This window comes from Epinephelus lanceolatus, chromosome 18 (assembly GCF_041903045.1).
Source record: "Epinephelus lanceolatus isolate andai-2023 chromosome 18, ASM4190304v1, whole genome shotgun sequence".
Classification (NCBI taxonomy): Eukaryota; Metazoa; Chordata; class Actinopteri; order Perciformes; family Serranidae; genus Epinephelus; species Epinephelus lanceolatus.
The window spans coordinates 28,626,820-28,653,607 of record NC_135751.1 but is presented as its reverse complement, the minus strand read 5'-3'; the positions used below and the strand labels follow the sequence as shown (position 1 = coordinate 28,653,607).

The following is a 26,788-nucleotide window of genomic DNA, read 5'->3' as shown; positions in this document are numbered from 1 at the left end:
ATTGTTGCTATCCCCACCAGTTACCCACAGGCACACAGCTTGACATCAGTGTGGCACTGATTAGCTAATCGGTAGACCCAACCCCACCCCCGGCGTTCATTGGTCCTTCCATCTTTTGGACGAGATAAATCGCAAATCCATTGCAGTATGCCAGACCAGAGATGCAAGCCTACTCAGTTGAGTGGGCGGGGTCTATGGTCTGGAACCTGGCTAGTGATGTTTACTTTTAGAATTTGCTGGAATTTAAGTGAACCCATTCTTACCGCACATAAAATAAGAAATTATTCATTTAATTTAATAATTTTAATAGTTATTTATAGGATATGTAGAATAAGCATATCATTTTGTGTTAGATGCTACTGACTATTTTACAAAAACAAAACAAAATAACAGAAAAAAACTTGGTGGGGTTGGGTTTTCCTTTTTCGAGCCCATGTATTGCAAATGACACAGTTTTAATTCACTCAGAGGTCTTCTTTGAACACTCTTCTTTGAGTTTGCATGTTCTCCCTGTGTCAACGTGGGTTTTCTCCAGGTACTCCAGTTTCCTCCCACAGTCCAAAGACATGAAGGTTAATTGGTGACTCTAAATTGTCTGTAGATGTGAATGTGAGTGTGAATGTTTGTCTGTCTCTATGTGTCAGCCCTGTGATAGTCTGGTGACCTGTCCAGGGTGTACCCTGCCTCTCGCCTAGTGTCAGCTGGGATAGGCTCCAGCCCCCCATGACCCCTAACAGGATAAGCAGTTACAGAAAATGGATGAATGAAATGTAATATGTTAGAATTATATAACTGTTATAACTTTAAAGTTAAACTACACATGGTACAAAGTCCGGGCTGATCTTCATCTCTGGAGAACTCTCCAAGGTAACAGATAAAAAGCAAGAGGGTCAAAGTTCAGTGCGTGATGTTATGAGAAAGTCACGATTGTGTGCGTACTGCATGCAACAGTATGTACTTTATAAGGGCAGCTGCAGCACCTACTAAAGGTTAAAAGAAATACAAGTATGCCATTCGAAATGCACCCACAGTGTTGGAGGGTCCAGTCTCTCTATGGGCCCCCCCACTTCACGGGCCCCAGTGCAGCCTTACTGCCTGCACTGTTTATAGTTATGAGCCTGCATATATAATTAAGCAAAACAATATTTAGTGTGGTCTAGAGGGAAGTCACCATAATTTGTGTGACTCTATATGCAACATGTGGACTAACACCCACTGCTTGTTACTGATAGCCCAGCACCACGTGTGTGTGTTCATAACAGTGACTCCACCTTTTTATTTCCTCACAGTTATTTGATTAATAACGGGAATTGGAGTCTGGGTAATGTGACATAATTTTACACAAAGTTAAACGGCAACAAAACGCGTCAGGTAACTGAGTTTATTCAGATGGGAACTAACATTTGCGCTCAGTGTTGTCACACCTAAAGATGCCCCCCGATGAGGCGGTGGTGTTTGTGGCAGCCCACTGACGGAGCTCAGACACCACTGATTTATTGAATGAGTGCGCTGAGTGTTGGCAGTGGTACCGTAACGTGAACTAACAACATCTAATAAATGGCGAGGACGGGAGCTGCTGCGTAAACGCCAAAGAAACCCGAGCATCAACACGTTGCTGTAGCCGAGGCGGTTTGCTGCCACAAGCTAGCACCAAAGACTGCTAGCATCCTGCTAAGCTAGCCAGCAGGTACGGTTAGCCGGGAAGCTAATGCTAGCTGGCAAGTCTATATTTACTGGACCCTGCGTGCCATCGGGAGGGAAAACGGTAGGCGATTAGTACTGACAGCTTGACCCGAGAGGCTTTTGTGTGTCCTATGATCTCACAGCGTTAGTTGTCGGCACCAAAATGTCCACCACTTCGTTGGATAAAGAATTACAGGAGCGATTGAGAGAGGCGTCTGCCATCGGGGACATCGACGAAGTGCGGACATTGGTGGAGAGTGGAGTAAATGTTAACTCACAGAACGAAATAAATGGATGGTGAGTGTTTGGGCCAATATATGTGGTCTGGAATATGTTAAACACAAGCTGTCGAAGGTTGGTTTGATTCACAGATAACCAGTTATCGATTCTTATTGAAAAGTTTCGTGCAGCAGCCAAGTGCGTTGTTACAGGGATTAAAGCTGGTCAGTGTGATCTTGTTAGGCAGCCTGACATGCCACCTTTTATCCTGCTTATTCAGTGTGCAAATTAAATGTCATTTGAGCCAGTGTTCTGGGATGGTTTCAAGTTTAAAGTGCCATTTTTCTAGTCATCTCAAAACAACAAGGGACCAGTGACTGTGGAGTAAAGTCAGGTAAAATGGGAATTAGTTATGAAAGTGCTGAACCTGCTCTCATTGTCACAGATAGTAAGGTATTGACTTAACCTTTAGAAACCTGAGCATGGAAACATGGGAAGAACACACTGAGCAATGGAAAAAAATACCCAAAAAAATAGCACAAAAAATGTTAAAAAATAAAGATAATTAAAAACAAGAAAATTAGTTTAAAAAATAAAAAAAAATTAAGTTAAAACAAACAAATAAAACAAGGAAATGACCTGGAAAAAGTGCTTAAAAATTATAATAATTCTGTACGATAATTTCAATCATGTAATAATAATACTGATTAACATAATTTTTCCTAAAATTGGCAGCTATGGCTCATAGGTAGAGCATCCCCGGCATGTCGCAATATCCTTGAGCAAGATACTAAACCCCTTTCCGTCGCTGTGTGAGTGTGTTCAAAACAAGAGTAGCAGGTGGCACCCTGTATGGTAGCCTCGGCCCCCAGTGTGTGAATGTGTGAATGTGACTCATACTGTAAGGAGCGCATTGAGTGGTCACATGACTAGAAAGGCGCTATACAAGTGCAGTCCCATTGCCATTTACCATTTTACCAAATTGCACCAATATGCTCAACATTCTGAAGTTCTAATACTTGCAAAAGGCGTCTGAAAGCAGCACAAGAAAAGTGATGTCGCTCCAGGTTTCAAAGGCTTAGATAACATAATACAAATATATGAAAGCATTACTTTCAAACTATATTCCAAATGCTGAACAGTTCTGTCAGCACATAATAAAATGATTTGAAATGATGATTTAAGACTTTAACTTCCTAGTTAGGTACACAGCTTGTATGATGGTAGGTGTAACTACATGACTGCCATTCTTAAATTATCTCGCATATAGACTGTCGTATAATTTTAAAGTCATTTCATCAGCGCATGTTTGACGTTTTGGTTCATTAACTAACTGTGTTCTCTCTCCAATAATCCCACCAGGACGTGCCTGCACTGGGCGTGCAAGAGAAACCATAAGCACATAGTGTCCTATTTACTCAGTTACGGAGCGGACAAAGAAATCCTCACAGCTAAAGATGAGCTGGCCTCACAACTTACATCCAAACCAGAGATCAAACGACTTTTAGGAGGTAAACTACACGTCTCATCATTTGTTCTCTGTTCCTGTAACAACAATATATAAGTCTGTAACTGCTATCGGTAGGGATTCACTGATGGTGATATGCTGATTTTTGTTTTGTTGTTACATATAAAAAAAAAACTGAACTGTTTTAATGTCATTAATACTAATGTGAAAACATCAACACATTTCTCCTTCAAATAACTTCATTTATCCAACTTTCTCATCAACAGCTACATTTTTACGAGATAACATTTGTACACATCATGATAGTGTTCAAATTTACCTCTATCTAACACTAATTTTAAATTAAAAGAGCATAAATGCATCAACCTCTGTCACCGGCTGCTAGCAGCTAACATTAACAAGCTCTCCTCCTGCTAATTTCAACACTCATATGTTGATCACAATATATCCTTAGCAGGGAAAAAATGGGGTGTGTGGACAGTGAGTTTACTGCATCCTTTAGCTCTGAAGGCATCCCGGCAAAGATCTGTGTTGTACCAAACACTTTTTCTATTGTCTCCTGGTCGACGTTATGCTGTTCACCTGAAGCCCTGCTTATTAGACTGCGCAAAATGTGTGTTCATTCATTCAACCGTAACCGCTTATCCTGTTCGGGGTCGTGGGGGGGCTGGAGCTTATCCTAGCTGACACTGGGAGAGAGGCAGGGTACACACTGGATAGGTTGCCAGACTATCACAGGGCTGACACACAGAGACAGACAACCACTCATGCTCGCACTCACACCTTCCTGACTTGCATGAAAGAACATGCAAACTCTGCACAGAACCCCCCTTGTTCCAACCAGGAACCTTCTTGCTGTGAGGCAACAGCGGTAACCACTGCACAACCGTGCCGCCCACAAAATTGATGTGACACAGAAAAACATCAGCCACTGGCAGCAAGGCGAATATCGGCTGATGCCAGTGTTTGACCGATAAATTGTTGCATACCTAGTAAATGGTGAATGATGCATCAGTTGCATCCTCAGCTCATGTGATACCTTGATATGTAATGTATGGGTTATAGCCTCAGGTTTTGGGAGTTAAAGTGTATCTACAGCTGTTTACGGCTTAAACAGAAAGAAAAAAAGTCTTGTTATCATCTTGAACTGTTCACAAGGAAATAATTCTCTGTTTTTATGCACATTATTACCACAGTTGAGGTGGAGGAAGTGCCTGAAGTCAAAGAGCCTGAGTTGCCAATCATCCCCAACTACCTGTCTAACCCGCCCTTCATGTACTCCAAGCTGGATAACAAGACAGAGGTCCTCCTGGCACAGCACCTTACACAGAATGGCTCTGGAGACCATGCTGATGACACACACAGCGACTCACCCTCTCTTTCTCCAACTCACGAGCCTCAGAAACCACAGAGCCTGCTTTCTGATGGGCCCACTGCTCCCCCAAACCCCACCACCCACAGCCAAGCCCAGGCTGGGGATTTCATTCCTGTGACTGAGCAAAATGGTGTGTCGTCCAATGCGGCCTCGTCCCACAACCACGCTGTGGTTAACTGCACAGTGCCCATGGACCTGTCAGTTGAGCCGCACCTCGTCAACCATGCCGCTGAGTATCCGCATGCGGTGGCACACAATGGCACCATGTGCTCGCCTCCTTTGGCCTCCCCCAGCCCCAGCTTGGCCAGCAGCAGTGGGAGCCAGGTCCAGGCCCCGGTGGCCAGTGCTAACCCGACCATGAGCAGGCAGCAGTCTATCCCACAGCAGCTGAGCTACGGCCAGGCTGGTGGGCCCATGCCAGCCTTCCAGCCTTTCTTCTTCACCAGCACCTTCCCTGTCAATGTGCAAGGTGAGAGAGTAATCACACACACACACACACACATTCTCACTCTCACACACACACACACACACACATTCTCACTCACATACACAGACTCTGAGGAGATAACACGATGATAAGCTTAGCTCAGCCTATGAATGAAAACATAGTATCTTGCTTGTTTAAAGTGTACAAAAACAGAAAGGTAAAAATGCCAAGTTGTGGCTTCACAGGGAGTAACAAGCTGTCACCATTTTTTGCAGTGACTTTTTGGAGTTGTTCTGTCGTTGCCATGAGGTTACCAGGCAACTCTAATAATTCACTGCGCTTGGCCAAACATGCCCGCAAGCTCTATGCTCTTTAAAGGCAAGAGAGCCTGCCACTTTGATTCTAACACTTTATTAATGCATGTACAATGAAAAGAGAGTACCACAATCAACAGTGTAAAGGTGCACAACACCAAGACATTTAAGAATGAACAACTAGGACAGCTTCCCACTCATGCCACATCACACTGTACATGCCAAGTGACCAATAATGCCACAGGCATGACAACATCCTCATTTGCTTGTTTTTGGGCAGCCAACCTGTCAAACCAGAAAGGGTTGTTAGTGGATGTACCTTTATCTCTCAGTAGAATGAATGAAATGTCACAGACTCTCCAGCAAAAATGCAAACCAACTTCTTCCCATCATACAGTATAAGATTGTAGAGAAATCATGACCCAGGGCAGGTATTATACAAGTGTTAATGAGGTAGTTCACTGCTGGAAAGATGGTCTTCTTATGAATCTGGGCTGTCGATGCAGCAGAAAGACACAGATACACTTTAAATTGTTGCTACATGACCAGAGAAAACAGAGGAAAAGGGCTGTGACATTCGCCTTTGCTCAAAAGGTAGAAAATCTAGAACTACCAGAATTCACTGTGTCTCACAGAGCCAGTAAATGTTCCTGCTGGTGGGTGACGTAATGCGAGTTGCCCGTCCAAAACATTATGGAAATATGTTAGGGGTGTAAATTTTCCTTGGACAACAGTATATTTGCTGCTGTTGCAAAGTCTGCCATGATATGAATTGGATTCGATGCGATTTAGGGGTCTGTGATCTATATGAGACAATATTATCTGCCCATTTAACACAGTTGGTTACAGAGGAAACTGCCGCCACTTTCTTTTTTTTTTTTTTTTTACTTTTGGCCATAAAAGATAAAAACAACACCAAAGTAATTGTAACGGCTTAAGTGCAGGAAAGTTAACTTTAAACTGACTCCACTAACACACATAAAACAGCACATGGTATAAGTTAACCTTCAAGGTTTTCTTTCAGAAAGACCCTTTTGGAATAAACCTTTAATTTTAAATCAAACCACCATCTGTTTCCTAGAACTTCAGGACTATCTGGCTTAAAGCCCTGAAAGCAAACTTCTCCCAACAGCCATAAAACACAAGTATCAAATTCAGCTCAGTAATAACTGTCAAGGTTCAAGGACAAAACAATTGTTTTTTGCTAGTCACACATTGTTAGCTTAAGCATGTTTACATTGCATAAATTAGCCTCGCAGCTAGCAGACTTTTTTTCCTTTACTCACAGCTTAACAGATTACATGTAACAATATTTTTCTTACTCACCGTCGGTTAAAGTCACTGCATCTCTCGACAGAACAGCACGGTTGAATTTCAGCCTGCATGCATGTTCTTTAAAAGTGCAATGTTAGTGGAGTGAGATGGCCGTCCAGGCAGGTAACATTACGTATTGTTTTATCTTGCTTGTAACGGCATTGTTTTCGTACACCATGTGCTCCGTCTGTTGACCTGTATTTTCTCCGAAATCCAAAATATTTCTAAACTGCTGATTTCGTCTTTCTCTTGGCTGCTTGCCACCTGACTGCTACCATGAGACGTCGACACAGACTTTCAAAATGAAAGCGTATCTTAAAGATAGTGATAGAGATTGATGTTTTCACTTTGTATCAATGACATTGGCTCCTTGATCATTTAATCGATATATTGATCCAGATTGATGGATCGTTACACCCCTAATGGTGGGTAAGTTAAAATGTATTTTCTAAAACATTTGAGGCAAGAAATAGGTAATGCAGTAACAGATTCTTGGGCTATGTTTGATCGGCACTGCTTAGTACCGTTTGATCAGAGTTTAGTCTGAGTTTGAGAGGAGAGCGGCGGCTCTGTCTCGATGTGCTTCTGTAATCTTTATGTCCCAGTGCAAAAGTACAATCTGTAGTTTGAGGAACAGCTCAGGAGCCAGAAAATTCTGCCACATGACATGTTTCTTTGAGCTGAGAGATGAGCTGAGAGATCTGAGTGCTGGCATGATGGGGAGAAGTTTACCACAGTTTATTAACACATACAAGCCCTTTAAGTATCAGTTTTTCTTACATCAGGATGATGAAACAGAATTCATTATATCGTGGACCATAGAGTATTTTGACAGAATATGTCTTTTAGACATAGACATACTTGTATCATCTATAGAGAACACATCTTTATAAGCAAGAAACAGGTATAATTAAACTATCAACACTCACTTTTTGGCTGTGTCTATTATCTCATTAAATAGTTTAATATCTTTGTAATGTTTATCTTTGTTAATAGAGAGGTGTCGCTTTTGTCCTTTCTGTAGAGTTGGTGCTGAAGGTGCGTATCCAGAACCCCAATGCAAGGGAGAACGACTTCATTGAAGTAGAGCTGGACCGCCAGGAGCTCACCTATCGTTCCCTTCTGAGGGTGTGTTGCCGTGAGCTGGATATTGGTGTTGAGCATGTGGAGAAGATCCGCAAGCTGCCGAACACCATGTTGAGAAAGGTATGAGAAAAAAATCTATATATGTTGGTCCGTAGAGCTGAAACCATGTGTAGCTGCTTTATTAGTAATAATGTCACAAAGGCTTTCTGTACTGTTTCCCTGTTCATTTAAATGGAATTGTCTTTTCCTGTCCAGGACAAGGACGTGGCTCGACTGCAGGACTTTCAGGAGCTGGAGGTTGTGTTGGAGAAAGCAGAGGGCCTGTCTCTTTTCTCTGGGACTGGGGGCCTAACAGACAGACCGTGCTACAACATGAAGGCCTCCCGCCTCACCTACTAGAGCTACCACAGAGCCTGAGGTCTCCCCTGCTTATGATGGGCTTCTGTAGCTACCCTCAAGCAACCATAACTAGTTGCCCGCCCAGGTCCCTTGTTACAGCTTTGTCCAGCTTTGGTGTTTCGCCAATTTCCTAACTGGGATTTGTTTTTTCAAGTTCTGTAGCTATTGTCCTCCTCTGTCCTCCTCTGGCCCTCCTGCCGCTTTAGTGTACCCAACCAGTTGTAAGCGATTACTGATGCATGGTGTCCTCGATTTTGCGTGAAAGTATTTGGGCCCCCTTTCTCTTCTCTTTATCTCTTTCTCTCCGCCCACTGCACTCTGTGCCAAGGCTCCAGTGGGACAACAGAGGGAGACATTGGCTCGTCTTCCTTGCAGACTGGACTTGAATGGGATTCTGTAATAGCCTTATTTGGACACATCCCTACACTGGCTGTGAACTATGTTCACAGAGGAAAAGTCTGATAAGACAAAGAGCAGAGGACAACAGGAAGGATTTACATAACTCTTACCGATAAGTTCATCATCAGTCTACGGGATAGGACAAGTCGGACTTGAACACAGCAACTTGAATTCCTAGGAAATTGACATATAGAGTGTTATCAGATGGCTGGCACACACACTTTCATACATGCTGTAGGCATAAACCTTAGTGTCTTTCCTGCAGAAGGCATCCATTACTGGCCTAAAGACTAAGGTATCTTTGGACTAATAGTACTTCTATTTGCTGACCACACATACAGTATGCTTTAATCTATATCCACACAAGGATGGACACGTTGGAGTAGGAGTACTGGTTTCCCTACATATTTAAATCATTCATTCATACACTGTGGAAAAAGAAATAATTAGTTTTGTTCGAATTGTTCTCTTTTGTGTCTTCACGTCCAACAGATATTTATATCTTAGAGATAAATGTGCAGCAACTAATTTCTTTCTTTATTTTCTACAGTGCGTTCTCACCTCTGCTTTGCAGGGTGTGCGATTAGGTTCAGTCAGCATAACACTTAAACTGTCAACTGTGAAGTATTTATTTTTAATTATTTTGAATTCTTATTAATAAAGCGAGACCATGCGCTTTAGAGTAGCAAGGCTTGAGACCCGGTAAAGGTTGTGTACGAGGCTCCCACTCACCTATAAGTTAATTTCAGTTGCTGTCCTTGTGTTTTAACTGTGATTAGAGTCGAAACCAAAAAACTAATCTAGCCAGCAAAGATACTAACTGCAGAGTAAACTATCACTGCTTCAGAGAAGAATGCAGCCTTGTTAGATGTTCTTTTCCCCCCAAAGTCAGAGAGGAAGGAAATAAGATACAGCAAAGGTGATAATCTGTGTTTGTGGCAGTTGTTTTAATGATTGAGTGCTTTCTTGTTTCTCCAGCACTTATCTTAATTGTTATTTCTGGCACAATTATCTGTGTTGCTCTGCATCACCTCAGATTAAACTGGGCTGCCTAGGTGGTGACGGGAGTTCTTTAAAATATAAAAATATACGGCTTCAGTTGGGTTGTCAAAGCCGGTCTAATGCTAATGTTACATTTTTTTTATTGAAGAAAATGTTGAAGTTAATGTTTTCCATTTGGTAGCTTAATCAAAGTTTGACTTAAGGGTCCAGTGTGTAGGATTTAGGGCCATCTAGTGGCAGAAATGGTACATAACTTCCATAACTTTGAATATAAGAATTTGTTACCTCAGAGTGAGCCGTTTTAATCAACATACAGAGTGCTTCCTCTTTCACGGAGTCCACCATGTTCTACAGTAGCCCAAAAGGGGCATACCCAACTCTGACCCAAGATAGCGCCATTCATGTTTTCGCATCAGCCACCGTAGTCCTTCCACATGCTTGGCACATGGGTGAAGTTTCAGTTCTGCAACCTCACCACTAGATGGCACTAAACCCTACACACCGGACCTTTAAATGACTGACTGACAAGATGACGACACTAAAGATTCTTGTACTGTACATTAAGAATTTAACAGCTCAAGAGGCACAGCCATGTTGTGCCGGAAGGTAACGTTCATGCTGCTTTCATCAACACCGATTATTCCTTTTAATTCTCAATGCTGGGGCTCATTTATTTGAAGCAGTGCGGTAGGCGGCCACTACACGACGTCCTACAATCAAAAAGTTTCTTCCCAGTGGTAACTGTTTACTGTTGAAAATGTATACCTGAAGCTCTTACTTGTATTTGTATGTTTTATGATAATTTTTTTATTAATTTGTATAATTTTTTTAACCAGTTAGGCCTGTTGTGTTCGTGTCAAAAAAAAAAAGTCTACTATCGTGCGAGAAAGAGTTCAACAACGGGATGAAGTTGTTGAAGCAAAGTGCAATGTGTTTTTGGAGGGGGAAGAGAATGTGTTTCCGGAAAGTTTGAGAAGAAAGGACTACCAAGAGTGCTTATTTTCTGTTTCCAACTACGTTAAATGCTTTATTAAGTGAAGTTGTGCCACATGTGAAAGGCAGGAGCTTGGTTGAGAAAGTGGGACAGTGTATGGAGAAAACACCCCCCGGCCGTTTGGTGCCCCGGGTGAGTGAGAGCAGCATGTTTGGAAATGGGTTTTTATAGGATCTTCTATGATTCTGTGAAAAGCAGATGGCTAACATTGTATTTGTGGGGTTGCTTATTGTTCTAGAAAAAGCAGAATACAGTTTGACTTAACCTATGCATTCAGAGTCTGATATTTTTATATACAGTACGTCCTGTGTACTTGTAGACTTGATCTTAGGCACTGTTAAAATTGTGTTTTTTCGTTCTGGAGACCTGTATCTGTTCTTTGATAAAGCATGGTGAATTAACTTCCTTCTTTTTCTTTCAATCTGACCGTGTGTCTTCAAAAAGCGTATTATTTCCATCTGACTAATGAAGTAATTTAGATGTAATGAGTTTACGTATCTGTTTAAATGAAAGGACCAGTTACACATTTTGTTTGGCTTCTGTCGCAGGTTATCCTCTGTGTGTACCTGCATGTGTGTGCTGGGTGTTCAGGTAAACTCCCCAATAATTCATTGAAATCTGTGTTTCAACTGAGAGCCAGTAGAGGGAGCAGAAGAGCAAAGATTGGCATTAGATGAGCCACATACTGTAGGTATGCCACTTAAAGTCATAAGATTTTTTTTTTTTTTTTTTTTTTTGCTTGGATTTAATTGAATTCATAAAAAGTATTTTAAAACCTGGTGTTTGGATACTGGTCCATTTTATCTTTTTACTGAATTGCACTACTACGGCAAGCTCTTTTAACATTTAATCAAACCACACTCCTGTTAAAATGAATTAAAGACATCCATAATAACATTCTCACTAATATAAATTGTATTTTTTAAGACGTCTACAACTTTGATTCAGCTAGTAAAAACTAAATTTAAGTTATCTTTAAAACCTTAAAAAGTACAAAAAGAAGACGACATACTTTATTATTCCTGAGGGGAACTTTTTTTCACCGTGGTGTCTTATACACACAGGCTTGACATACACACATGCATTAAATGGAGAGATTTCAGAGCGAGGGGGCTGCCCATGGACAGGCGCCCTGAGCAGTTGGGGGTTCGGCACCTTGTTTGAGGGCACCTCAACAGTGCTCAGAAGGTGAACTGGCACCTCTCCAGCCAGATGACCATTTGGTCTGGACAGGGGCTTGAGCTGGTGACCCTCCAGTTCCCAACCTAAGTCCCTATGGACTGAACTACTGCCCCAAGGTGGCCATTTTAGCATATAATAGTTCCACTGGATATATATTGGAGGTATTCATAATTCAGTTCTTTTGAGTCAAAATTATGTCCACAATGTCATTCTTCTGAGGGCAAATGACATCACTTGTTCCATTCATGTGTGCTGGACTTTGAATTTCAGATATGCACAAGTGCATTTTAGATATCCAGGAACAAGGGAAAGGGAAGGAAAAAGTTTTATTCCTATGTAGGGATTGTTTCCGTAGTGTTCTCAGACACTCATAATAACAGTCTGACCTAGTCAGTGGCAAGAACAAGCATTTTTATTAGACAAGCTGATGATAGGCACAACTGGCAACATTGCAGGCTGTTTGCTGCTGCCAGCTGTTAACACTGGCCAGCTTTTAAAATTGTTATTCCCACAAATCACTTAGACATAAAAACATGGGCAAATAGGGTCCAGGTTGAAAAATATTGGCATTATCCTGTGATGAATTCATTACTGAACACTAGAATAAAATTGAATAACAAAATTTAAAAGTATAGCAGCATTCAAAGGCGAATGACACACACTTTTAATACCTGCACATTAATTCTAATAAACCTCTAATGAACTTCAATAATCATTTTTTGAAATATTTACATAAATAACTAATTAAAAATCTGATATCAAGCTACGCTGTTAGCTACAGGGTTACACATATTTGCTGATTGGTTGGGACCTCCTTTGAACTGTTAATTTATCACCACTTATTATGTCCATTATTAACACTAATCAAAGCTTCTTTCTGGGAATGTTCCATATGTCAAAGTTCAGTATTGTTGTACCGTCCAGCTGTGCCTTTTCACTTTTGACCCACATTTTCTCAACAAGCCAATGTTGTACATTCTGTTATGAATTTATCTAAGGAGACATTTTGTTTTGTTCCCTTTCTGATTTAAAGAACATAAACAGCACCTAAGTTATGGTCGCGCCGACACTCTTGTGTGTCTGTGAAATCCTTAACCTCTTCAGTGAAATGAATACAATAGTGTTCATGCGGTGAGCAGATGTTCAGATACTGCAATCTGGAGCGCACAAATATTGCATAATCGGAGCAGAATGGTGTTGAGAAAGTTAAATGTGTGTGCGCGATCTAAATAAAAGCACGATGGAATGCATGGTAATCAGGATATATACATTTCAGTGGATGGCTGTGAATCTGTGTATGTATGCCTGCATATCTGTCCATCGGCATATTGTGTTGTGTGTCTAGACTGGGGCTGAGGAATCAGCTTAGGGCCCTGCTGTGGCTGGACGTGTCTCTCTCCTTTGTTCCGGAGTGAGACACTCATAATAAGCTTAGTATGAACAGTCATAACACCTTCATTGTTTTGAACCAGCTCCACCAGCTTCCCAGGACTCAGTCATGGGCAAGAGACGCTGTGGACCTGCATGGTCAAGAACCCCTAAGAGCATTTTAGAAATGGAGGCAGAAGGCGACGTTACCCACAGGTACGTGCCTTGGTCGATGTGCTTGGACTATGGCCCTTGGTGCAATATGTGCCCCTCTCTAACAGGCATAATGCACAAAGCCAATACAGAGCTACTTATTTATGACTCAAATGCATGCATGACACCGTAAAGCCACTCAGAGATTAATGGTGAGGTAAAATGTACAGTATATGTAAAATACCCTGGGACCCCATTAAAGGGATAGTTCAGTTTTTTTAAGTGGGGTTGTATGGGTTACCTTTCCATAGACAGTATGTTACACACAGTGTCAGTCAGCACACCCCCAGTTTGGAGAAGCAGGCTTGAGTCCGACATGGAAGCTAAGCAATGTGCTGCTGTGTATGGGGGCCAGCAACAAAATGTTATTTTAAAAGTCCCACCCAAAAAGATCAATGTCAGTTTAAGTGTATGGTCTATTGAGAGTAGTTTTTACTGCTTTACCTTTCTGTCAGACTGTCTGCTACGATGGGAAGCTTAAGAAGTTAACAACTTCAGTCCCCCATCTAGGCTAACGTCAAAGCCGCCAGACACAATTGACTAAACCAGTAGTTTTAGCTTGTTGAACACAGGAGTTGCTGATCTACCGCTGCTTTGATCAGGTAGTTTGTGTTATTATGTGACTTTTGTGAATCCGAACTAACCTTTTTAAACACAAAAGTCACACAATAACACAAACAAAATAACTGGACGAGGCAGCAGTAGACCAGACACTATTTAGCAATGTTAAATTACTGTATTTCTCAATGGAGTCTGGCTTTGAAGAGAACGATAGAGGTAGGAAAGAAGGGGATACAGCTAGCATGAGAAATTTGATACCACAGCAGCTAGGTTAGCTTAGCTTATTAAAGGCAGGAAAGAAGGGGGAAACAGCTAGCCAGGGTCTGTCCATAGAAAACAAAACCCAGCTACCAGCACCTCTAAAGCTCACTAACATGTTTTGGCCCCGATCACACAGAAAGCGTTTAAGCAGCTAGAGGCGGCTTTTTGTAATTGTTTTTAATGAGAATGAAGCATTTTGCTTGCAGTTTTTGTGTTGTGACACACCTGGCATTTCTGCACTCTAGGTGCCTGGTATTTCTGACGGAGCATTCTAAACTCCTTTAGTGGAAAAAACTTCAACTCAGAGTGGAAAAGCACCCCATGTCATCTTTTTTCTCATTGTCCAATCGGATGATTTGAGAGGCGGGCCTTCTGTGGTGGTCATGACAACAAGTTTACAGTAAGTAAACAATGGAGGAGCAATTGGTGGTAGTGGTTGCTGGATACCCTGAGCTATACGGCCCATCGACTGCCCCTGAGTCATCCTAAAATATGCCTGGAAGCGACCATCATGGATGCGAAGCTCCTGGACCAAGTGGTGGTACTCCCCATGATCTACCTTCTTTTTTAGGGTGTCATGTACCCACACAGATGTCTGTCTCCCTGTGCCCAACAAGTTACTTGCTGACACTAAATTCAGGAAGTAACTTCTGGTGTTATTAGTGGGTTGATGATATGAGTGTGTGTCAGAGAGTTTGCTTTTAAGGTGAAATCCCATCCAATGCCAGTTCTATTACCATCGTAGATTCATCCTTGATCAGCAAAGATCAGTATTGCAAATTACTTTTACATTTTTTCCATTGGTTTTTTGTTTGTGCTTATGCCAGTGGATGCTTGCAGTTTCTGAGGATAGCATTATTTTGATAAAGTACCTGGAAGCACAAGGATCCAGAAGCTTTCCATTGCCATTAACCACAAATCTTCACATTGCAAGTAAATAAACATCAATGGAAACGTCCCCTTGAGTTGCAAAGTTCTTTTGAACTGAGCTCAGAAAGATGGCGAGTGTGCACAGTGAAGGTCAAAGTCAAGGTCTGTTTGCAGACAATGCCGATGCTGAAGGCAGATAGACTGTCGGAGTGCCCTGCGTGGGGTCCGCCGCGAGGCTTTATTCAATGTGTGACATGCCCCAGTGTCGGCTATGCTGGGAATGTGGGGTCTTGAGGGGTGAAGGTTAGGGGTGAGTGGTTGAGCAGACACTGAAAACACAGCTTGAGTGTGTTTGTGCATTTGCATAAAATTGAGAGCATGCACATATGTGTGTGAGGCTGTGTGTGAAATCGGTAGTATATAATCTATACATCCTTTCTCCATAAGCAGTCCTTCGTATGTCCAGGTCAATAATCCATGTTTGTTCACCATACTCACTGTATACTTAGTTACTTCCTTGTGCATGCATGTGTATAAGTCTCACCACTTTGTGTATGTGGGCGTATGTATTCAGAGAGGGCTTACAGACACAGACCAGACTAAGACTGCAGGGTTCGGCCTGGAGAGCTCTGGGCCTCTTTGGGCTCAGCAGGGATTCAGCTTGGGAAGCACAGACTCCATACTCACACTCACACACACACACACACACACACACACACTCCTCTTCTCAATATAAAGATAGAGCAGCTTTTTGACACCAACAGAAACTTGTTTATTGAGTTTTATGGTTGCTAAATTACTGGGCTGTGTCACTGTTTGGTCAGAACTGTGGCATAATAATCATTTTTTTCATTATGTCCAAGACCGCACAGACCACCAACACATTTGTTTTGAGTGAAGCCCCCTTTTGTGTAACATTTCCTGGAATTGGCTTTTGGGGGAAAGAAACCAGGTTTCACAACATGATATCAAGCTGTTCGTACTATTATGACTTCTTACACTTCCATATTGTGAAATGAGCCCGATGAGCCCATTCACATTTCCATTGCAGACGATATCGTGCTCATCTTAAAGGGACAGTTCACCCCAAAATCAAAACTGCATATTTTTCTTCTCACCTGTAGATCTATAAATATAATGGAACTAGATGACACTCGGCTTGTGGTGCTCAAAGCACCCAAAAAAAAAACAAAAAACTCAACAGCAATGTCTCTTTCCAGAAACCATGACCTGGTTACTAAAGATAATCACAGACCTTTTTTTTTTTTTAAATGTAGGAACTGTTTTTGGTCTACCGAGTTACATCAACCAACAGTATCACCACTTGGAAGGAAGCGTGCATCTACTCATGCATGAGAGGCTCAAGACAGAGAGAGCGATGTAAACATTAAGGGGCTATACACATGCCCCATTTTTCGCACGCTGAAATTCATTGTTTTCAGGACTCTGCATGTCATGTGACGAGGAACATCACAGAACATGACAGATATTTTTCCCTTCTTCCTTAAATATCGGTCTGTGGTAAATATGGAAAAGTTGATCATTTTACTGCAGGGCTGCGAGAGATTTTCATCTGTCCCATGGATGATAGGCCTACACACTTATAACAGCGTCTGAAAGAAGATCAGGTCTGCACTCAGGATTTCAGGCAAATAGACTGATACGGTGCTTGTTAAGGTTGTTTAGCAAGACACAAGCTGCCACCCCACCCTGGAAAGCTGGAACAAAAAAGGCACAAAGCGGCACCCAGCGCCTGACATTAGCCATGTTTCCATCAGCCTGCTTGGATGTGCATCTAGAAGTATTGCATCGGAAAATTATGATGGAAACGCCAAAATTCAAATTAAAATCCCCTGATTTGCACAAACTAAAATACGCTCGCTTTAGCCGGGTTTTGGTTGATTCGAAAAAATGTTGATTCGCAAAATGGGGGATGGAAACAGTTATGTTCGAATTAAGTCTGACGTAGTGCACTTCTCTCCATGGTGATATCCACGCTCGGGGTCGCGAAGGCAGTAATTTACAAGCTGGTTGCCAACCGCCAGATAACATAGAAGAAGAAGAATGCGAGACTTGTTTTGTTTCCATTTCTGCGGAAAAACTCGCATGAGTTTGTAGTTTTCACCAAAGTCCGTACATTTAATGGAAACACACAGGATTCGTATTTTTTTAATGCACATTTCCCAATGATTCGACTCACTTTTGGATGGAAACATAGCTAATGTGTTTCCAGGCGGATAAAGAAGCGGCATGTGCACAGCCCCTAATGGTGTCATCCTCTGCTGAGCTGTAACATTAGCTAGCTCAGTGGTGCTAGATGAGCTAGCAGTAGATGCATGCTTCCTTCTGCATGGTGATATGCTTGGCTGGTGAAGTTCGGTAGAGAGAAAAAAGGGTTGTCATAAAACTGCTGGATTATCTTGAGTAACTGGGTCATGATTTCTGGAAAGAGACATTGCTGTTGAGTTTTGGCGCTTTGAGCACCACAAGCTGAGTGCCATCTATTTTCATTATATGGGAGAGAAGGCAGACATCTCTACAGCTGATATCTCCAGCATTCTGCAACACACACCAAATCAATCTAGACTGATAAGTAGCACTACAGGTAAGAGGAAAATATGTAGTTTTTGATTTGGGGGTGAACTGTCCTTTTAAACTTTCTCCTATCTGTCTTTTCACTGATGACGCTTCACAATATTCCAACATTGACTAAATGCTGTAAACAGGAAATAGCATGTAAATTGGACTTCTGACTAACTCTACCAAATGTAGTCACAGTTGGAGTTAGTAACAATTTAAAGGGATCTGTCATGTTTTTAATTCATACGATTTAATATTGCATCTGTGTGATGGATGTCAATAACGCAAACTGTTTGGAAGCTAACGAGACATGTCAGTTTGCACCTGTTCTAGTTGACAAAAAACACAAAATATTGCCGAGACCGGAGCAGAAAGTAACATAAAGGTGTGTTACAGTGTGTAGTACAGAAGCCAAAATGGACGCCTAAAGTAAATGTAAATATGGGTATGAACACAGAAGAACCTGTAATCTGTATATCAGGGGTGTCCAAACTTTTTTGAATGGGGGCCAGATAAAGCAATGTGAAAATACCTGGGGGCCAACTGATCCTCGCATCAAAAGTTTTTTTTGTTTTTTTAAAGCGAAACAAAGGCAACCATTTTTATCATATAATGAACTATTACTACTTGATGCCTGTCTACAATGTAGTGTATGATAGTCCTATCATTGTAAGGTGAAGGGTAAAAATGCAAAGTGATCTTGCTCGATTAACCATTGTTGTGTAAAGGACCACATATGGTATATTTTGAAAGTCAAGCCGAGGGCCGATTAAAATTGGTCTGCGAAACACAGAGGTGGCTGGTGTGGCACCATTATCTGGTGCACCAGTATAATTGTTATCACTAATTAAGTCTGGCTGCTGTTAGTGTTGGAGTTTGTGAGATGCAGAAACCTTTAGAGAAAAGAAGAGGAGGAAGGTAGAGGGTCTCACTTAAGTACCATCTGCAATGTACAGCCATGTTATCAATTTAAAAAACTATCATGATATAAATAATGTAACTAATAAAATATATTCAAGCAGTTTTAATGAAACGTTTTGGTTCATGTGGAAGTCAAAACCAGAGCTGGATCCACAAATAATAAAGACTATAGACACTGAGTTTGGTGCCATCTCCTGGAGGCTGAAACTGTGTTCAGATAGACAGGAGAGATTTTACAGTAAACTGCTAAATTATCACGCAGACACACAGTACTGTGTTTTAATTCAGTGCACATGACAAGATAGAAAATGTAATCTCGGACCAAACACATGCAGAGCATCCTCTCATATGAAATGTGCTCCAGTGTAGGATGTGACATCATTGTCATTTTTATAGGCTTCTGTTAAGTGTCCAGTATCTTTACACATATCTAAAATGTGTGAAGATCCAAAAATATCTAATAAATGCCACCCACTATACTTTTAGAGTATTTCTAAACATCTCCTTCTCCATCTGCAAGCTAAGGGTTAAGCAGCCAGCGCCTTACGCACAGGTGTCTCGCCAGTCCTCTCTATGCAGCAGCGCCTGCAAACTGTTGGCGAACTTTTTTTTTTCTTTAATTAAGTTGATCATAACTGTAACTCAGCTGGGATTTGCCGTCCGACCAGACAGGCCACTGTAATTCATGTAGTTAGATCTTAAGTGGGTTTGTTCACCGCGGCACTAATCTCTCGCTACTATTAAACGTGGAGCGACTAACCTGGAGAGCTCTGCACATCGACACGGGTCCCGCTTCTCTACGCTTCTATTCCGCTTTGCTTTTGCACCGCATCTGATTCCAGTGGTCTGAAAACTCATTACGCGACAGTTTAAAGATAGTTTATGATTTTATTTCGGTTTTAAAGTTGTTGATTTTTTGAGATTTTTAAAGCGTCCGCTCCGTTACGCATCGGATATGTGGTGGATGCTGTTTCCCCGATGGATTTGGTTTCTTCTGGGACATTGTTACACAGTACTGCTTTATATGGACAGCTGCCGTGTGAGAGCGATGCCCATGCCCATGTCTGTGGCAAAGGTGGTGTACTCTCACGCGGGTCTGTGCCCGAATGACCTGAACCCCAACCTGTGGGTGGATGCTATGAGCACCTGCATGCGCGAGTGTGAATCTGACCAGGTGAGTTGACCTGCAGCTGCATGTGCAATGTGTAGAGAACACAGGTCATAGACGCAGTTCGCCTGCAGTCATCTGGAGTCAGGGGCTGTTACATCCACGACCAATTTGCAATTCCTGTGTTCCTAATAAAAAATAATCTTAGGGTCATACAAGCTACAGTTTGAACTTAACTTTACCTCCTTCAAGTTTTTATTTAGGCTATGCTGCGCCATGCACCAAATATTGGCTAAATCTGATCCACACTGCAGACATTAAGGGAATCCTTTGATCTAGACACATCATGATTGTAATCTGGACATAGGTGTAGATTCCAGGGGGGATGCAGGGGACACGTTCCCCTCAATATTTAGACTATGTGCATGTCAGCAACCCTGCCTATGGCAATCAGACTGTACAGAACTGAATGAAATTAAAGATATATAGCTGAAGTTTTGGGGCTAATCTTGTTGTAGTGTTGAAAATTGCTGTGTGCATTAATCAACATTTTAACAAATGTACATGCACCCAAATTAGCTGAAAGGCTAGTTTTCATTGGTAGTCCCTTCACAACCTGTAAAAAGGCATCCTAAAAATTAAAAACAACCATAAAACACAGCATGTAAAACAGGTCAAAACATATTGCATTAGAGCAAAAAACACATCACAGTGTTTTGTTCAAGAAGGATTTCACCAACAATTTTCTCATGTTTGATCATGTATTTTAATTTGATTTGATTTATGTCAAACATTTAAAAAATAATAATAATATTAAAGAAAACAGAATATATGTTAAAAAACAAACAAACAACAACAGAGATAAACAAGAAATCATGAGCAGACTTACAATGAGAAACAAAGATTAACATTTCACGTCCGAAAAGCAGTAGGAAGAAGCAACATGCTCGTCTAGTCCTACCCCCAATCTCAAACTATACTATTCCATCACTAAGCAGACTATTTACTAATTCAAACTGTACACCAACTGTGAAAAAAAAACCAGCAGTAAAAAAACTTTGTTTCTTCTCCAACTGTAGGACTGTGAGACATTCGAGAAGTGCTGCCCTAACGTGTGTGGTAACAAGAGCTGCGTGGCATCACGCTACATCGACGTCAAAGGCAACAAGGGCCCCATAGGAATGCCACAGGGCGCCACCTGTGACAAGTTCATGTGCTCTCAGCAAGGCTCCGAGTGTGACATCTGGGATGGCCAGCCTGTGTGTAAGTGCCGGGACCGCTGTGAGAGAGAGCCCCACTTCACATGCGCGTCTGACGGCATGACGTACTATAACAAGTGCTACATGGATGCAGAGGCCTGTTCCAAGGGTATCTCTATCTCTGAGGTCACCTGCAGGTAACATGTTAAGTATTTTAGATCTCTACTATTTTGTTTTTTGGTTTGATGAGGTAGGGTTGTCTTGTTTTAGTGCTCAAATTTTGTTCTTCTGGCTGTAGCACAGAAAATTAATGTGTATAATATGTCAATAGAGTGCTGCAGGGATGATGTTTATTTGTAAGTAAACACGGAAGTTAACGTTAATCTGATTCCCTCGATTCCTGGGATTTTTACTTTGGATTATTGTAATAAAGATCTCTGGCAAACAAAAGTTTATGATACTTACATGTTTTGTTTAGCAAATAAACATTAGTTTCATGATTTCTGAAGCATAAATGCAATCACCAGAAGTAAAAAGCTAACATTTGGATATAAACAATCTACACCGTGGTCCCATCACTTCAACACACCACAAAGAAGCTGTAAATCCATGTTTGGTGTGATGACGCTCTTTTGTCTCATTTAGCCACTTGTTAGCAACCGTCTTTTTTAAGACATGTAAGGGCTTCAAAATTTACAAGTGGGCTATCAACGGATGTATTTTATGTTGTAGAACAACACATGAAAGTCTCTTAAGCTTGTGTAAACTGCAGATCCTATTTCAGGCATCTAACCAAAAACAATTAAAAACAATGTTGACTTTGAGACCAGGGAAGTGCTAAAATGCTAGAAGTGCTAAAATGCTAACTTATCTGGGTTTTAGGGATAGAAATGAGATAGAAAGTATTGCTGTGGCTACCGCGACATCACCCATTGGTCTGTGGACTCTTGTTCAGAAGTCTTCAGTTTGGCATTTTGGCCATCATCATTTTGGGTTTTTGGAGCCAAAAGTGACAACACATTCTCACTCTGATCTCGTCACATATCAGCTTTTGGTCATGGACCTTCCATGTCCAGATGTGATGTGCAAGGTACCCTGGGTGCATTGGTTGTTGACCTTCTGGGACGCCATGTCAAATTATGCCTGTTACACGCATCTTGCTGTTAAACTATAAGGGTGACCAGCCACATATAATGCCAACATTAATGGACGGCTTATTTGTCAGGGTCTGACGAAAGTCACTGCCTAAACGCCGGATTTCGATGACTTTGGGGTGAGACCAGGTTGGAAGTGACCATATTTGGACAAGAGGTTGGAGCTTTGGAGAAGTGAGGGGTGGATCTGTCTCGCTGACTGTAGCAATGCCTCATTATTTCTGCTGTAAAGTCGAGCACTTTAACATGGGTGTCTGTGGGGACTGACTTGCTTCAAGAGCGAGCCTTACGTGGCCATTAGAGGAACTGCAGTTTTTGGCACTTCCACATTGGCTTTACTTTTCAGCACTGGAGGTTGCTACTTGGTTTTAGGACTCATTCCTGCAGCACTCTATATAGTAATTAAAGAAGAGGTCATATTATATCATGGCTCTGATTAATTCCTTTCTTATTCCACCTACCTACAGGTACCACCTGACCTGGCCAAACACCAGTCCAATCCCAGCAGAGACCACCTTACATCCCACCACTGCCCTCCAGACCACCCTTCCAGCTGACATCCAGCTCCCCACCATACACAGCGGCCCCACTCAACAGGCTGTTTTTGTGGGTGAGACAGCCAGCTTCCTTTGTGAGGTGTCCGGGAAGCCACAACCAGAGATCACCTGGGAGAAACAACTGAAGGGCAAAGAGAACACCATAATGAGACCCAATCATGTCCGAGGGAACGTCGTGGTCACTAACATTGGCCAGCTGGTCATATACAATGCGCAACTTCAGGATGCCGGTATCTATACATGTACAGCCAGAAACGTTGGGGGAAGTGTATCGTCACACTTTCCCTTGGTAGTGATAAGGAAGGAGGCGAAAGGTAGGAATGCAGAGGGGAACAGTACCAAGCTGCCATTTCCAGCTGAAGAGTGCCTTAAGAGTCCAGACACAGATGACTGTGGAGAAGAGAGCATGAGCTGGTACTATGAACCAAAGAGGAACAATTGCTTCACCTTCACCTACAGTCAGTGCAATAAAAACCGCAACCATTTCGACACCTACGAAGCCTGTATGCTGTCATGTGGAGGAGAGCTGGCAGCTCCCTGCAGCCTACCGAGCCTCCAAGGGCCCTGCAAGGCCTATGAGCCTCGCTGGGCTTATAGCAGCAGTCTCAAAAAGTGTCAGTCCTTCGTGTATGGAGGCTGTGGCGGCAACGAGAACAACTTTGTGTCCAAAGAAGCCTGTGAAGAGATGTGTCCCTTTCCGAAGAACCACAACTGCAAGGCATGTAAACCTCGAGCCAAGATGGTCACCAGCTTCTGCAAGAGTGACTTTGTGATCCTCGGGCGTGTGACCGAACTGACAGAGGAGCAAGAGTCAGGCCATGCTTTGGTGACAGTGGAGGAGATCTTGAAGGATGAGAAGATGGGTCTGAGGTTCTTTGGCAAAGAGCCCCTGGAGGTGACACTTCTGAACATGGACTGGAACTGCCCCTGCCCCAACGTCACCACAGCCGATGGGCAGCTCATTATCATGGGAGATGTTCAAAATGGGATGGCTGTCCTGCAGCCTGATAGCTTTGTAGGCTCCTCTAGCACCCGCAGAATCAGGAAGCTTCGTGAGGTTGTCCACAAGAAAACCTGTGATTTCCTTAAAGATTTCTCAGCTGTCCAGTAGTCTTTTAAAGTCTCACACTCACTGAACGTCTGTTAATGTTGTTTTCTGATTATTCCAAGCTCCAGTGACCTCACCAGTCTGATCGACTGCCAGCAAACATAAAACAAGTAACTTATCTGTGACGTTGGAGGTTTTGTTGCCGGTTTCAGGTGCGTTTCTTTACTTACTCTGTTTCTTCTTGTTCAGCAGATCTCAGAAAATCACTCCTCGTAGTTCACACTCTTGCCTCTGATCATTTGTGTCATCAGTTTTCATTCATAATTTTGTCACAGATGCTGTGTCAAAACTGTCCTTACAGCTCTTTTTGAAATTAGAATCAAGCTTAAGCAGTTTTGATGTTCGCACCTAGGGCACACTGTCTGGAAAAGGCAGGTAGAGTAATTAGTCACAAGCATTTACCCTGTACAAAGTATTTAATCTCTGCAACTGTTTACTAAAATTGCATCATAGATTTCCCATCTATCTAATATCATTCATTTAGCGGTATGTTTTAATATGATTGCTTCATTTGTTTGACGTTGTGTAACCTCTGTCCGGAGCCCTTGAGCTCACAGTATTGCAATTTAAAGCCTCAGTATATTTACCAGAATCAGATAAGCTCTTTGGTTCCATATTTTTGCGGAATCTATTTTGATAAGTTTTAAACGTTCAGTGTGTTGGATTTAGGGGGATATATTGGCAGAAATGGAATATAATATATAAGTATGTTATCTTTAGCACCTGCAAATAAGAATTGTTGTGTTTTTGTTACCTTAGAATGAGCAGTTTATATCTACATAGGGAGCGGGTCCTCGTCCATGATGATCGCCATGTTGCACCACCATGTTTCTACAGTTGCCCAAAACGGACAAATCAAACACTGGCTCTAGATAATGCCATTCACGTTTTTGTGTCAGCTACCGTAGTTAGCAACCCCCTCATGCAACACATTCTCACTCCGACCTCGTCACATATCGACGTTTGGTCATGGTGGTTCCATGTCCACATACGATTTAAAGGTACCCTGGGTGTGTTGGACCCTTCCATCCACCCTACTTGGACTTTCGCCGCCTTAACTTTTGTTCCTGTCCCACTGCGTTTCCGTATGATGCGGCAGAGCGCCATTAAACTGTAACTGCAGCTGGCTGTGTATTATCCTGACGTTAAAGGACGGCTTTTATCGTCAGTGTCTGATGCTGCAAGTCACTGCCCAAGCACTGGATTTCGATGACTTCGGAGTGAGACCGGGCTCCTCCGTGATGAGAGCATTGGAAAAACTAGTGTAAATAAACAGGTCCTTTTGTTTTGAAAAGGAAGAGACCTCGGGTAATTCAGCTCCCAGTAAAAACCTCCTGAACGTCTGGATCTCAAGTTATCCAGGAAAAAAGGTGCGCACACATCAACAGGCTAGGCTAGTGGCCCGAGTGCGACATAGGAGAAACAGAGTTGTAACTTGAAACTCCTTTATTCAGTGTTTTTACTGGTTTAAATCATCAGGTGCATTTGTTCAGCTCCCAGTAAAAACCTCCTGAACAATTAACACTGAAGGAATTCTAACCAGGAGAAGTTTCAGCTGGATGCAATCTGCGATCCTCACCACTAGATGCCACTAAATCCCCAAAATCTTACACACTGTTCCTTTAATTTACAATACAGAATATGTATGTGGATTTCTGTACTTCGTATTTATTTTTCTTGATCTATTTCTTATAGGGCTATGGTCAGTGGATATATATATATATATATATATATATACAGTACATATATGTATACATAATATACATATATATATAGTATTCAGGCAGAAAGTCTCTCTGAATCTAATTACATAGAGAGCAGACATATGTTTATGTTATTGATGATATATTGGTGTCTGTTTGAACTTTTATGGAATATGATGACAAAATAAATAAAGATGATTTAGACAATACCACAGATGTCCTTGCTTTGTGATGTTGTGCTGTTCCCTGTGTTGAAGACAAAATACCCGACATGCTCACAGCTTATCAAAGGGCTCCTGCAGGCAGTGCATCCCTCCATCCATGTCCTCCTCCTTCCACTTGTATTTCACACACACACACAGGGCCCAGTCTAAAGCAGGTCACATTCCAGCCCAGCTGTGGTGGCCCGCAGAGCCGTGTGTTGTGTTGTGTCTGGGTCTGGGGCCCTCGCATAGCACACACCCCACCGGCCATCTATTGGCCTTGGGCGGCCCCTTTCATGTGCAAGAGGCCGGGGTGAAGGGGAAGAGGAGGAGGAGAGGGATGTCGGCTGATTCCCTGTCTTTCCCTCTCTCAGTTGGCCACATCTGTGCTAAAGGGGCATAACAGAGAACAGTGAGAGGGGAATGGAATGAGAGTAAAAGTCAAGCAGAAATTGGAGGAATGTAACCCCTAATGTTAGGATAGAGCTTGCTGCTTTATTATCTCCTGTAACACAAACGCGTTCTGTTGAATCTGTAGCTTTAGGTGCTGGAGCTTGGGGCTAAATCCTTGTGTTAAAGAAATTAAGACACTGGAAAAATTCAAACATGCATAAGTAGAGGTGCAAACTGTTAAAATGGCAGGTGAGAATCAACTCAGGGTTGACAAACGCTCGAGCTGTGGCATACCTTGAGCACAAGATTAGTCACCAGGACCAGCAGGGCATACAGGAAACAGAACATAAGGAGCCAACTAGCCGGTGAATGTTTTCCCCCTTCCCCCTCTGCCCTCACATCCCCTTTCTCTAACCCCTTTCCTCAGCCCTCTTCCTCAACTGCCTGCCCACTCAGACTGCCAGCCAGCCAGCCAGCCTCGAGTGGCGACCTCTGACCCCGCAAATGAAAAAGAGGCCACCAAGGAAAAGACCACTTTCATTAGAACTGTTGACAAGTGTTAATTGACTGGCTGAGCTCCAGACTAGCTCCGCACAGAACCCCTTGATGCTCTACACATCACAGCCTGCTGCTGATTTCAGTATCAAGTTCACGAGACCACCAGCCAGGCAGCCTGCCAGACAGACCATAATAATAAGCCAGACAGCCGCAGGCACAAAGAGAGGGG

General features: G+C 42.3%; 2 protein-coding genes across 2 annotated transcripts; both read left to right on the top strand.

Moving 5' to 3' along the window:
- The first annotated feature begins 1,341 nt into the window (after window positions 1-1,341).
- ankrd40 (ankyrin repeat domain 40) lies at window positions 1,342-11,081 on the top strand. The gene is made up of 5 exons (XM_033645461.2): window positions 1,342-1,980; window positions 3,265-3,413; window positions 4,567-5,214; window positions 7,825-8,006; window positions 8,142-11,081. Exons 1-5 carry the CDS (start codon window positions 1,847-1,849, stop codon window positions 8,283-8,285), a joined length of 1,257 nt encoding a protein of 418 aa, XP_033501352.1. The 5' UTR covers window positions 1,342-1,846; the 3' UTR covers window positions 8,286-11,081.
- An 8,220-nt stretch (window positions 11,082-19,301) lies between these two features.
- On the top strand, window positions 19,302-25,674 carry wfikkn2a (info WAP, follistatin/kazal, immunoglobulin, kunitz and netrin domain containing 2a). The gene is made up of 3 exons (XM_033644051.2): window positions 19,302-19,810; window positions 20,824-21,140; window positions 22,565-25,674. Exons 1-3 carry the CDS (start codon window positions 19,592-19,594, stop codon window positions 23,763-23,765), a joined length of 1,737 nt encoding a protein of 578 aa, XP_033499942.1. The 5' UTR covers window positions 19,302-19,591; the 3' UTR covers window positions 23,766-25,674.
- The last annotated feature ends 1,114 nt before the right edge of the window (window positions 25,675-26,788 follow it).